The 14,563-nt window shown below is 45.6% G+C and overlaps 1 protein-coding gene across 1 annotated transcript; it reads right to left on the reverse strand.

The window, feature by feature from the left end:
* Nucleotides 1-2,920: 2,920 nt before the first annotated feature.
* On the reverse strand, nucleotides 2,921-3,706 carry LOC102245050 (chromosome unknown open reading frame, human C12orf74). The gene has a single exon (XM_014548336.1). The coding sequence runs from the start codon at nucleotides 3,704-3,706 to the stop codon at nucleotides 2,921-2,923; it is 786 nt and encodes a 261-aa protein (XP_014403822.1).
* Nucleotides 3,707-14,563: the final 10,857 nt, after the last annotated feature.

A 14,563-nucleotide genomic window follows, 5' to 3' on the forward strand; every position in this document is an offset into this window, starting at 1 on the left:
GATGTATTGAACTCCACAGAGCTTTTAAAGTCCTCAAGTTCTTTGACCAAGTTGTTCCTCTGAATTTACTAAGACTGTTTCTCTTATTGCCTCACAAAGATTCTGCATGTCAATAAATACTGCCTGCACATAATCTTTTGCAAGTGGCTTAATGTGTCCCTATCACTTAGCCTTTATGTCTGCTAACTCCATCTTATAATCAAAGCTGGACACAGACTTCACCTGCTCTTGGAAGCATTCCTTGATTAAAGACCTTCAGATATAAATCTCCATCCATGATGCCTTCTCTAATCAAGCATGTACTCAAAATCTTTACTCAGATGCTTCATGGGTCTTCAAACCTAACATGCTCAGATTTGTAGTCAAGACCTACATCCCATCTACCCTTGTCCTCCTCCTCTGCTCCCCTCAATGTTACTTAGATCAGCAAATGGAACCATTTGCCACCCAGTGGTACAAGCCAGAAGCTTGGAGGTCATTCTTGACAACTTCTTTCCCCTCACCCCTCATGGTCTACAATTTGCAAATTTTAGGTGATTGTAGTTCTTAAATAGCTCAGCATGACCTCTTTCTAACTCCACTGCCTCTATCGAAGCCTAACCTACCAACTTCTCATACCTGAACCCTCTAATTGTTCTGCTGGAGTCCACTCTCATCTAAATCTCATGTCTACTCTGTATCCATCTGATCACATCAATCCATGCAATGACTTCACACTGCTCTTTGGGAAAGGAACAAATCCCTAAACATTCTACTAGACTCTGTATGATTGTTTTCCAGTTCAACTTTCTACCAAAATATTCCATTTTCCGGAAAGGATGGGGAGCTCACTGGAAGAATAGCACGTGGCTCCTGATGTGAAAGGAAGCTGCCAGTCCACCCTCTACTCTCACATTTATTCTAAACCTTCTCCTTTCATAATGACTCCAATCAACATCTTCATCTTTGTCTCAGACTACTCTCTGTTTCTCTTTCTATGACACATCTAAATTAGGTGTCATTTTAGAGTTTTATTTTTGTTTGAACCTGTGGAAGATTTGCATGAATGGTCCCATTCTTCCCCAACTATTGTTTCCATGCTATTTGCCATGTAACATTTCAATGCTCCCCCACTGTTATTGACACATAATTTCCTTCCCCTGAGTTCAGCCATGTGATTTGTTTGGGCCAATAAATTAGGCAAGATAAAGAGCTCAGGCTCCAAGAGGCCTTGCACGTTTCTGCCTGTTCTCTTGAACCTCTCCCTTCACCATAAGAAAAACAAACATGTCTGGGGTGGACCTTTGGTCCCATGGAAAGGATGAGGGACATGTGGAGGGGAACTATCCAGCTGAGTATGGCCTAGATCAGTGGCCGGCAAACTCATTAGTCAACAGAGCCAAATATCAACAGTACAACGATTGAAATTTCTTTTGAGAGCCAAATTTTTTAAACTTAAACTATATAGGTAGGTACATTGTTATTAATTTAATTAGGGTACTCCTAAGGCTTAGGAAGAGCCACACTCAAGGGGCCAAAGAGCCGCATGTGGCTCGTGAGCCACAGTTTGCCGACCATGGGCCTAGATCAATTAGCCCTCAGAAGACACATAGATTTTGAAGAAACAATAACTGGTTGTTGTCTTAAGCCACTGAGATTTAGGATGGTTTGTTAGGTAGCAATAGCTAACTCTTACACTAACACAATTTTATGCATTTTCCTGTGGCTTGGTAAATATTCCCTGCATTTGTCCATATATTTATGTCATCTGGGGTTAAAATCAGCAAAGATTGAAGAAATGGACCTTGTCTTTCCTGTTTTGAACACAGATTCTTGCCTCGGCCAGTAACAATACAATGGCTAATTCCTTGAAGATTCCTTCGTGACTTTCCAAATGAAATGAGGGCTTTTCCCCCAACCCCACAAACTGGGTGGATGAAATTAGGCATGGAGCTTTCCCTTGCAGCCAGAGAAGCTCTTCCTCCCTGGGAGGGATGGCAAATGCACCGCCACAACCTGAGGGCCATGCTGCAAGTGCAGAGCTGGTTTCCGTGGTGACGCAATCCACCTGTGTTCTAGATAAAGGCACAGTTGTCACAGACATTTTAAAGTCTGTCCTAGATTTAAACAGCGCATCTTGTTCTTTTATCTTTGTCCTCTGAATTTCTCTTTGAAAAGCTGTTGAATGTTTCATGTCCTTCCCACTTTCTCTACCTGACAAACCTATTATTAAGTGTATGCTAATTAAGCCACAGGGCCAATTCATTGACAATTCAAAATGAAAACCATGACCACATGTGGCTGTCATACCCTGCCCCCAAAAGCCACAGCAAAATGCTGTGCTCTAAAGGAGACTCTTAAAATTAAGATTCTTTATTTGTAAGTGTGAAGAGTGACATGGGAGCTACCGTATGAAACAAAGTGCCCTGATTAATAAGCCATCGGCTTTGCTTTGTCAGAACAGAAAAGTAGATGCAAAGTGAACAGTCAACAGGTTTCACAGCGCCAGAAAAAATAAATACGTACACACCTGGACTGATGCAATTCTTCTCCCTGAAATAGAAGTTAGAAATAAACATTTTAGTTTTGCTTAAATCCACCCAAAATTCCAAAGCAGACACCTTGAAAGGAGAGACAGTTAACTTTTCTAGCTAACATGTTTTAGACTTCTCTCTCTCTCTCTCTTTTTTTTTTTTGGAGGGGGAGGGAGAGAAGATTAGAAATTTTAATAATCTGTTCTTTCTTTCCTTTGAAACTGGTCATACAATGTCGTCTTTGAATTATGTGTACCTGCAAGAAGGCCACCTTTACCAGCCGATGCCGGACAGACATCTCTCCTAGCCTGACCTCGGAGGGCGCTTTCTTAAAGTGCCCTCAGGATATAGAAAATGAAAGTGAGCTAGACTTCCATCTCCTTCTTCCCCAAACTGCTGCACCCCTTTTACTTGAGAGGCAGCTTGTCCAAAAGAGTGTGTGTCCCCTCAGCGGTGACTCCTGTGCTGTCTCCCATCCCAGGGCCCCTGGCCTTTGGGGAAATGTGGAAACACGGAGGCCTATGTTGCTCTGCGGCCCAGGGGCTGAGAGGCAGGGGGCTTAGAGCTGTTACCTGAGGCCCTGGGGGCCGTGCAGCAGGGCGGGGCGAGCGGCTTCCTCTCCCTGGAAGAGAGGAGGGGGGAAGGGACCCCTCGTGGACAGGCCGAAGCACTGGAAAGGCAGCCTCATCTGTGGGCCTTGTTTGGGGCTCAGACGAGTCAGCTGTGGTGAGGATCCTTTTGGGGTCTGGAGGCAATCTTGAGCCAAGTCTCAAGGTTGATAAAGAGTGGGAAGAATTTTGGGGGCTTGCAGGTAGACTCTGGGAAAGGTAACACGGGGAGCCTGCAGGCTCCTTCCGGCCGCCCCAGGTGGGCTCTTCCAAGGTCTCCTGCTGAGGCAGGGAGTGCCTGGTCCCACAGCCATTGCCCCTTAATCTCCTCAAGGTGGGCGAGGTGGAAATCCGGCCTGGGGCCTGCCGGTCGAAGTGGAGAAGGCTCCCCTGGTTCTCACAGGGCTTCCTCGACAGGCCTCCCTGGGGGTGCAGAGGACAGGCCTCCAGGCTTTGGGGCTGCTCTGGGTGCGACTGCTCTGTCTTCCCCATGCAGCAAAGAGGCCGTGTGGCTGGAAGCTGCCAGGGGGACACTATCAGAGCTGCTCTTCTCTGGACCACATGGGGGTTGTTCAGTTTCCGCATCCAAGTGCCACTCTCCCTCTAGGATGTTTTTGTCCTTTTCCAGAAGATAATCACAGGCAGGTTGCTGCATCTTTAGTGAGGAAGAGCAGAGTGTGGAATCTATCACGAATGAAGGACACTCGGGTGAGAAAAAAGGTGTCTGACATTTCACATGAAAATTCTAATTCATCATAGGACACAGGGATAGCCCAGTTTACATGATCAGCCTTTACGGTTGGGAGATAATTAACGTGCGTGAGTCCATTCTTCTCATCTGAATAGCCTGCATGTAAAAATTGGTTTGCTATTTACTTGATATCCCTTCCAGGTTCAAACAAAAAAAACCTTAAAAAAGTTTAGTGAGCTAAGAGACTTCTTGGAAGCCAGATAGCTTGGAAGCCAGATAACATCAGTATTGACCACATATTGTGAGCTCTTAAATAATAAAATTTTAGCAAGTCTATAATTCACAGTGAAACTCGGCAAGCTAGAACCCTTTAAGAATGAACACATTTGGATAGCCAAATTTTAAGGAGAACTAATAATTTCCTGTTTTTAGTGCTAAAAAATTTTAATTGCACCAACAACATTTTTTTAGAACTTTTTCTATGGTGTATTATTTACCTCCTCAACCTTATCCCTCACAGTGCTATCTGAAATACAATGATTATAATCCACATTTAATGTAGTTCTATGAGGAATGCAATACTTGTCACAGGTTTTTATAGCATGTGAGTACTTACTCCAAACAAAATGACCTCATACTGATATACTCCCTAATTTTTATTCATTGCTTCTCATTATATTTTGTGTGCTTGACTATGGCAGCTGCTCTCCCCTTTAATTTGTTTCTTCTAATCGGTTCTAAGCATAGAAGTTAAAAAAAAAAAAAGCTGTGTTGAGAGAATTAATAGGCTCTTACTTAGATTTACTCTTTTTTTTTAATATGTTTTATTGATTTTTTACAGAGAGGAAGGGAGAGAGATAGAGAGTTAGAAACATCGATGAGAGAGAAACATCGATGAGAGAGAAACATCGATCAGCTGCCTCCTGCACATCTCCTACTGGGGATGTGCCCGCAACCCAGGTACATGCCCTTGACCGGAATCGAACCTGGGACCTTTCAGTCCGCAGGCCGACGCTCTATCCACTGAGCCAAACCGGTTTCGGCCACTTAGATTTACTCTTATCAGCAAAGAGGAGGAACCCAGTGTTATGCATTGTCATGACATTGACCCTGCAGACTTTGTGCTTTCTTATACTTACTCCCTGGTTCTCATCTGGGTTAAGGCCAAATGAACTTTAGGTTGAGAATTGTTTGAGGAACTACCTAGATACCAACTAAAGTCAATTCAGCTCTTATCTGCAAAAGAAATCTGCAATTCTTAATGTTGGTTGTGCTTTAATATTTTAAACAGAGGACTCAAGTGTACAGAACTTTCCATGTAGAATAAAAATGCATGAGGTCCCTTATCTGGGACACCTGGGAGAGGGGAATACTAGTTAGGAAACTCACATGTTCATGAACTGGTTTTGTTTTCAGATTGATAATCTTGGCTGCTGCTTTAAAGGCTGATCCCAGCTTCGCTGGAGAAGAATGAAAAAGCCCATCTTGACCACCGATGAAAACAGATGCATTAGGTCTCTTTCCAGGCCCTAACTGGAGAGGCCAGTTTCTCATCCTCCCAACAAACAGATGGCTGAGCTGAAGACTGGAGTTACAGGTACTTTCACACATGTACACACCCAGGGGATTTTTAAATGTTCCTCTTTATAGCACTGTCCACATCCTAGGCAGCCACACCCTAACAGGAATTCACTGCATTCACAAAGGCACTTGCAGAATAGCTCCATCAGAATTCTTAGTCCCTGGGGTTCCCCTCTGGCCTTTGAGGGGTTAGGGAACTGCTTCAGATTTCCTTCCCAGTGTCCCGACATAAGGGTATGATGGGCAGTAGGAGGTTATTTTGTCCTTTAGAATTTAAGGGTCATCAAGTATTGTTTAGTGGCCAGTGTCTCAAATATTGGAACCAAGGCACTAGTAACTGCTGACACAACTCACTGAAAAACCAGAGAATCTTTAAATAACAGGGCTTTGGGAGGCACTTTGCAGAGAGAAGAGCCCTCAGGCTCCGGACCATCTGCTGGCTCTCCCACCTCACCTCACTACCAGCTAGCCTGGGACCCAGGACAAGCCACACCCCCTTTGTTAGCCTCTGGGCCCCTTTTATGAAGAGGCATCAAAGTACCTCCCTCACAGGCTTGAGGCAGAGGTTCAGAGATCATGGCTGAGGGTCCTGGGAGGCTCTCCCTAAATGATGACCTCCATGAATATGATAAGGAGTCAAAAGTTACCAGAAGAATTCGGGTTCATGCTTCTCCTTTCTATCCTCTAAAGGACTAAATCAATAAATAATATTATAAAGAAAATTCACCAACCTTTTACCTGCCAAGCCTTAAGAACCCAGAAAACGCCACCCACACTGTTGGGAGGCAATCTCAGTGTAAGGGAAATTAAAGCATGCAGATTAATGACTCACCTGTTCTTTTAGAGAAGCCAGCAAGACAGGACCAAGAGAAGCTGGTAGCAACCGGCTCTGAACAAATGAAAGTGCAAGAGAGAAACCCAGACAGAGTGAAGGTTGCCTCCAATACCTGTGGGTAGTCTGTCTCTGAAGCTGACATTGTCCAGGTGAGTCCTGACAAGGGAGTCGGCAGAACCACAAAGCCAGCTGCCAGGCGAGGGCTGGGAAGAGCAGGTTCCACACCTGTAACAATGGACCCTTCTCAGCAGAGTGTGGGCAACAAACTTGATACACGTTGAAATGAGGAACTGGTCTCTCCCCTCCTTAGAGACCTTTCTAGTTATTTGTTTATGAAAAAGCCTACAGGGAAGCAAGTTCAGAATCTAAAATCACCTCGGAAAGAGTCGGGTGATTTGTTTCTGCCGAACAATAACTGATCCAGCACAAAAATGATGCAAATGCGGCTTCTTTGCTTCCCCTTCAGGTGCTCACTGATGGGCGTTGATAGTTCAATAAGGCATTTCCAGGTTCCTATTCTGTTTATTTTCTTTTTAAAAAAAAAAAATGTTTTATTGATTTCAGAGAGAGGAATGGAGGAGAGAGAAATAGAAACAGCGGTGAGAGAAACATCGGCTGCCTCCTGCATGCCCCCTACTGGAGAGCGAGCCTGCAACCCAGCCTCGTCTCCTGACCCGAAATCGAACTGGTGACCTCAGTGGACTTTTGCTCAACCAACTGAGCCACTCTGGCTGGGCTCTCTTTGTTTTCTTAAAGGTTGTGAGAATCATTCCTTTTGACCTTACTTAGCTCACATCTTAAAACATTTTGTGTGGATCTATTTAATTAGTGGATTGTTTGATCAGCATTGAATGATAGAGGACTAATCATTGTTCTTGGGGACAAATTTGTGCATTCATTTTCATAAAGTTAAAATGAAATACATTGTATTTCCCGGCAGTCTCATGAGAGCAGGACCCTGAAGAACCTTTATTTGGTGTCTAGATGGAGACATTGCTTTCATTCCCAAGAATGCACGCAGTGTTAAAAGAATATTTCTACAGACTCTTCATAAAAAAAAACAAATTCAAATGAATTCTAATTAAACCTAATTCACAGAAGTTTTCATTGCTTAGAATCATTACATGCTTGTTGTGAAGATTTCTTTGGGTCAGTGGTTCTCAAAGTGGGGTCCTGGATCAGCATCAGCATGACTTGGGAACTTATTTGAAGGCCAATTCTGGCCCCTCCCACCTCCCAAATCTGAAACTCTTGGGGTAGGGCCAGAAGTTGGTGTTTTAACAAGCTCTCCAGTGATGTTTACACTTGTTAAACATTTGTGAACTGCAGCTTTAGGTGGAAAAAAAGGTTTAATTCATAGATCTTGGTCTTGTGATAACTTTTGTATTAGTATTTACTTTTCTCATATTAGCTTTATTAGAATATTATTTATCCTATCTAATAAAAGACAAAAAGGGTAATTAACCGTACCTCCGCTACGCTTCCCATTGGCTAATCAGGGCTATATGCAAATTAACTGCCAACAAAGATGGCGGTTAACTGCCAACAAAGATGGCGGTTAATTTGCATATGTAGGCGCCAAGCCACGGACTGAGGCATTAGGCCCAGCATTGGGCCTGCACAGGTACAGAGCCGGCCAGCGATCCCTGCTGGCGGCTGCTTGCGGCGGCGGTGAGGGAGCTGGGGGTGCCCTGCCCAGCCTCAAGGCCTCGGCCACAGACCGGCCCCAGAAGCCCCAGAAGCTGGTGATTGGGGGGAAATGGGGGTCCCCTGCCCAGGCCTGACACCTCTGGCGGAGGCGTCAGGCCTGGGCAAGGGGCCAATCCAGCGATTGGAGGGTGATGGAGGTCAACACCTCTGGCCGAGGCGTCAGGCCTGGGTGGGGGGGCGGAGCCAGCAATCGGAGGGTTCGGGGGGTGCCAAGCCGGCAATTGGTGTGAACTACAGAGGAAACACCTTTTCTGACTGCTCATTGGCTTAGCTCCCTGTATGCCACTGGTAATATTCTTAGTAACTTAGGTAATAAGAGTCCAAATAGGTGATCTAGGATTTTTCACCACACTCCTGGAGATAAAAAGGAAGGTCCACTGCTGGAAGGCTAAGAAATGTCATATCCTGCCTTAGCCAGTTTGGCTCAGTGGATAATGCCTCGGCCTGCCCACCGCAGGGTCTGGGTTCAGTTCTGACTAAGGGTATGTACCTAGGTTGCAGGCTCCTCCCTGGCCTGAGCCCAGGTCAGGGCTCATGCAGGAGGCAACCAATCAAAGTGTTCCTCTCACTTTGATGTTTCTCTCTGTCTTTCCCTTTCTCTTCCACATTCTCTAAAAATCAATGGAAACATATCCTCAGGTGAGGATAAAAAAAGAAAGAAAAAAAGAAATGTCATATCCTATGAAAGACACATCTTGAAAATGCCTAAAGAAAGTTGTCATTTTTTTCATGGTGAAGGGACTGGAGTCTGTGTTGATGAAAACACCTTGGCGGCTGCAGTGGCTGGCAGTGGCTGCAACTGCGGGGTGATGGGGCTGGTGCTTTCCCCTGATCAGCTGGGTTGCCTCCCACAAAGGGAGGCCAGACTGGCTTAGGCCCGCTCCCCAAGGGGAGCAGGGAGCAGGGAGTAGGACATCCCTGAGGGCTCCCAGTATGTGATAGGGGGCAAGCTGGGCTGAGGGACCCCCCTCCAGTGCACAAATTTTTGTGCACCGGGCCTCTAGTTTACAATATTGAATAATGACTTTACCTACTTCCTTCACCATAGTGGCCAGCATCACTGCCACCAAGACAAACACAGTATCAAGGGCATTTCTCTACTTGCCAGCATGGAGCCAGCATAAAAATAGTCTAAGCTCTTGCCAAGGCTGTCTAGAAATGAAATGTTTCACTTTAGAAGGAAATAAAAATAAAGTATTTTAGCTTTTGGCTTGTGGAACGAAGGTCGTGCTTTATCTCCTAGTCCCCTCACGCACTCAGGATTGTAAAACTGTCTCTCCCAGGGGATAATGATAACGAGATATTTGATCTCCATCCAAAAATGTCCAACCTCTGGTTGTAACTTAAATAAGAAAATCAAGAGTCTACAAAGGGGTCACAAAGGACTGTCAGGGGAAAAAATAGTGCAACATGTAAGGAGAAAGGGGACAGAAAGGCATTTTGTACGGGGAAGGGACACCCTGGAGAAAAGCAGCTTCTCCTTCAAGATCCTGGGGCGAGAAGAGATAAACCAAAGAACTTATATACTTATATGCATAGCCCATGGACACAGGCAATAGGATGGTGAAGACCTGGGTGGGGCAGGAGGATGTGGATAGGGGCTGGAGGAGGGGGCTAAAGGCGGAGGGGAGTAGGGGATATCTGTAATACTATCAACAATAAAAATATATATTAAAAGAAAACATTCCCCTTTGGACATTTATGTAAGGGTACAGGGGGAGAAATTTTGTTTTAGTAAAAGTTGTATATGCATCTCATCCTTTATTTTGAAGATTATGGGAATTATTGCATGTACTGACTATATGAGTAAAATGTAAACTTAGTAGAATTGCAAAAAGAAAAAAAAATAAAAGATCCTGGGGCAAATTCCTTGAAAGTCACGGCAGTCCCTTCTCTCTCAGTGTGACACAGAGTTCCTCTTCGGTCCTGCAGAGGGGCAGCTCCCTCATGCTTCCCGCTTCCTGCCTAGGTTACTCGAGCTGGGGAAGCTTTGGTTGGGGAGAAAGCCATCTGAGAGCTGCCCCATGCAAAATCGAAAGCCTGCATCATGAATGTCCAGATCTCTGGCTGCAAACTGTGGAGTTCCGATTGGCCTTCCAGCTTAAGAAAAAGTAATCTAACGTTAAAAATTAGGAGATTTTACAGGGAGATTTAGATTGTAAGCTTTAAAAAAAAAAAGTTAACCAAACTGGCAACACTACGTTCCCATTCCCACACTTCCATATCTATATGGAATGACTAGATCTGAGGACAGGCTCCCTGCTTTAGACGGGTCAAGCCGTGTCCAGTTCACCACACTCTTTGCCACTCCCTCAAGTGTCCTGATGCAGGCTAATGGATGCTATTGATCACTGTGCTTGTAGAGTTTTATTCTTCTAGGTTCTTGAATCATGTTGAAATATAACTTATTTAGTGTGTTATGAACTGAAATATATGATAAACTCCACTGTACACTTGTGGTCTAAAACTTAAAGTAAAAAATTCATGGATAAGATAATTTAAAAATTTTTGACTTCTTGAAATAACTATTTCAAAAAAAGATAGTTCTACTGAGACATCTTAAATTTTGTACTTTATTCTTACAACCTGTATTTGCAGTTTGCAGCTGGAGATCTGGACATTCATAATACTACTAGAGGCCTGGTGCACAAAAATTTGTGCACTCAGGGGGGTCCCTCAGCCTGGCCTGTGCCTTCTCGCAGTCTGGGACCCCTTGGGGGATGTCCACCTGCTGGCTTAGGCCTGCTCCCTGGGGGATCGGGCCTAAGCTGGCAGTCAGACATCCCTCTGGCAGCCCTGGAGCCCTCGAGGGATGTCCACTTGCCAGGGGGAGCAGGCCTAAGTTATAGTCGAACATCCTTAGCACTGCTGAGGAGGCAGGAGAGGCTCCCGCCACCACCGCTGTGCTGGCAGCCATCAGCCTGGCTTGTGGCTGAGCAGAGCTCCCCCTGTGGGAGCGCACTGACCACCAGGGGGCAGCTCCTACATTGAGCGTCTGTCCCCTGGTGGTCAGTGTGTGTCATAGTGACCAGTCATTCCCAGTCGTTCTGCTGTTAGGGTCAATTTGCATATTACCCTTTTATTATATAGGATAGAGGCCTGGTGCATGGGTGGGGGCCAGCTGGTTTGCCCTGAAGGGTGTCCCGGATCAGGGTGGGGGTCCCGCTGGGGTGCCTGGCCAGCCTGGATGAGGGGCTGATGGCTGTTTGCAGGCTGGCCAAGCCCCCCAGTGGGGACCCTCACCCCATGGCGGTGTAGCCATCCTGGGTGAGGGGCTGAGGGCCATTTTCAAGCTGCCCACAGTCCCTTCAGCGTGGGGGAGTCCCGCTGGGGTGCCTGGCCAGCCTGGGTGAGGGGCTGATGGCCGTTTTCAGGCTGGCCACACCCTCCCGTGACCCAAGCTCCCAGCCTCTCCTTTTTTTCTTGTTTTTTTTCTGGGATTTATTTATCTTCTATAATTGAAACTTTGTAGCCTTGAGAGGAGCCCAGGTCTGGCTGGAAGCCTGGGTTGCCTCTCCCCCAGGCTCCCAGCCCCTCCTTGAGCGGAGGCCATGGCTGGCTGGAAGCAGGTATCTGGGATTTATTTATCTTCTATAATTGAAACTTTGTAGCCTTGAGCGGAGCCCAAAGCCGGCCAGGGCAGGTAGGAAGCTTGGCTTCCTCCATCGCTGGGGGAAACCCAAGCCTCCTGCTCGCTCCAGCTCCGTGGCCACCACCATCTTAGTTGGGTTAATTTGCATACTCGCTCCTTATTGGCTGGTGGCCATGGCTTGACTGTAGTGGAGGGATGGTTAATTTGCATGCTTCTCTTTTATTATATAGGATTTTACTGGGCTCTGTAGTTATTCTATTTGCTATTCCTACAGAGGGATATACTTACGTGCTTGGTGTTGATTTATAGCCAGGAAAGTGTTGGACTGAGTTCTGACAGTGAGTGGGTTTATAACAAAATATCTCAAATAGGACGTGTTTTGAAAGAAGAAATGAGAACAATCCAATTAAATCATCAGATTGCCTGCTCAGTGATTTGGAAGACTAAGGGGCATGGAGAAGGATGTGGAGCCACAGCTGCAGTCACAAGGAGCCCTTGATCTCCGTGCCATTGAACACATGCAAAATGGAACAGCTCCCATCAGGCCCAATCCTCTGCTCGCCAAGACTCTTATCAGGAACAAGGTCTGAGGCGTTCCCATGCAGCTACTGCTGACCCCTAGTGCTATTTTTTGGCTTAAAAGAGAAGGTCCTATGGGCTGGGATTCCCAATGAGTTCCCAATGTCCTCATCCCTTCTAAGTCACAGGACAGAGCTAACTTTGCCTCTTTGAATTGGGGTTTTAGTAGACATTTGCCTCCCTGGATCCATGACTCACCCCACTTCCAAAGAGTTGTGATTTTCATTTAGGTTTTATGTGTTTCCATCATGCCCAGCTTGTTGGATGGAACACATGACCTTGGCTAAGCCAAATATGAATTCCAATGCCCAGGCTCCTAGATGCACATGTGAGCTGAGCCAGTCCAGTCGACGTGACTCTCAGGAATTTTGCTGAGAATACTGGGACAAAGCTCTCTTTCCTGATGGACGTGAGAGAGGGGGCATGCAGCACTGGGAACTGCTGGCAGGCATCCTGAGACCACAGGGGTGGAGGAACCATGGCATGGAGAGTGGAGTTACAAACAAAACAAAGCTGAGCTGTAGTGACATCATTGAGTAGCTGAATCAGTCCTTGTCAAACTCCAGAAAGACTTTTCTCTACATTTATGTTTTCTCAGCATTAAATTTTTTTTATTATTAAGCCACTTTGAGTCATGCTTTCTTTGCTTGCAACCAAATGAATCCTCGATGATATAGAATAGTTAGTCTACTGATTCCTCTTCCTACCTTCTAGAAACATTGCTCTCAGGAGGCAGGCAGCTCTCACTGTCTTCCTTTGATCTGAACCACTTGGTCTATATCGGGAGAATACATTCCTGTAGATTTTCTGGTCTGTAGGTGGCACCAGTCCTTGATTTCTGGTGGCCACGCAGCTGTTTTTTAATATGAATACACCATTGGTCACTATAATAGTTTTCTATTACTGCATTTAAAAAGTACCATAAATTTAGAAGTTCAAAACACAGACTTGTTATCTCCAACTTACTTTGGGTTGGGTGTCTGGGCACAATTTATCTGACTCTTCTGCTCACGGTCTTACAAGGCTACAATCGTGGTGTTGGCTGGGCCGCATTCCTTTCTGGAGTTCAGGGTTTTCTTCTGATCTTTTGTGGTTGTTGGAAGAATTCAGTTCCTTGTGGTAGTAGATCTGAGGCTCTCAGGTCCTACAGATCCTGGCCACCTGCAGATCCCAGCCACCTGCAGATCCCAGCCACCTGCAGATCCCGGCCACCTGCAGATCCTGGCCACCTGCAGATCCCGGCCACATGTTCCTCTCCATGGGCGGTTCACACCATACTTGCTTCTTCAAGGCCAGCAGGACAGCTTCTCCCTGGTAAAATGGAGTCTAATAGATATATTGTAGCTTAATCCCAGGAGGGGCATACAGGGCCCACCCCACTTGAATGGAAGGGGTTACACAAGAGTGTGACTTGGAGGTCACATTAGGCTGTGTTCACCACATTCATTTCAATAGTAATTTAGTTTTCTTAAAATTGGTATGTGACTAGGCTAAGATATGTCCCCAACATCTCACATCATATGTTTCTTTTAAGTTTTAACATCAGATTGGCCTGAAGAATTGTTTTAGTGTTTCTGAGGAATAGAAGCCAGTGTGGAAAAGTGGAAGTAAACCAAGCAACCTCATACCATGGAAACCCATGAAGGAGGCACCATTAAGGTTTCACAACTCCTTAGGCTGCCCCTGGCTCTGTACCAGCCCATCTGTGTTTGTCAACACCCAACAGAGACATTCTGGGATTCATTTCTTCTGTCTAATATGAGTGTGGGCTGCTTTGAACTTGATGTTCAACAGGGACTCACAGTAATGCTTAGACTTATGTGAATGAATGTGTTGTGATGTTGACTGAACCATCAATAAATCGCCTACCTTGGAAAGTGTGGAGATGAGATTTACCATTTAGGTGTGAAATTTATTTCTGAATTGGGCTGAAGTCCTAAGTTGCTGCTGATCTGCCAGCACGTTTCATCCAGCTCGACTCAACCAATTTTTAGTGATGACATTTCTGTGTTTGAGTGTGTGTGTGTGTGTGTGTGTGTGTGTGTGTGTGTGTGTGTGTTTGTGTGTTTAAAATCCTCATCTGAGGACATTTTTCCATTGATTTTTAGAGAGAGCAGAAGGGAGAGGGAGAGACACAGAGAGAAACATTGACATAAGAGAGACACATAGATTGGCTGCCCCCTGCACACACCCCAACCAGGGCCAGGGATGGAGCCTGCAACTGAGGTACATGCACTTAACTGGAATCGAATCCAGGACCCTTCAGTGCGTGGGTGTACGCTCTATCCACCGAGACAAATGGTTAGGGCTAGTGATGACATTTTTGAAGTGACTGAGTTTGCCTCCTTGTCAGAATTCTCACTGTGAAGAAGTTAATGACTGCAATAAGAACCCAGGAAATGAGTTTTTAAAGCCCGACAGGAGGTAGAACAAGCCTGTGAATTTTAATTTAAA

The sequence above is a fragment of the Myotis brandtii genome, unplaced genomic scaffold, assembly GCF_000412655.1.
Source record: "Myotis brandtii unplaced genomic scaffold, ASM41265v1 scaffold504, whole genome shotgun sequence".
Taxonomy (NCBI): Eukaryota; Metazoa; Chordata; class Mammalia; order Chiroptera; family Vespertilionidae; genus Myotis; species Myotis brandtii.

Bases quoted from the DNA above. Each gene is read 5' to 3' on its own strand.
- LOC102245050 (XM_014548336.1), bottom strand. From the start codon at position 3,706: ATGCGGAAACTGAACAACCCCCATGTGGTCCAGAGAAGAGCAGCTCTG.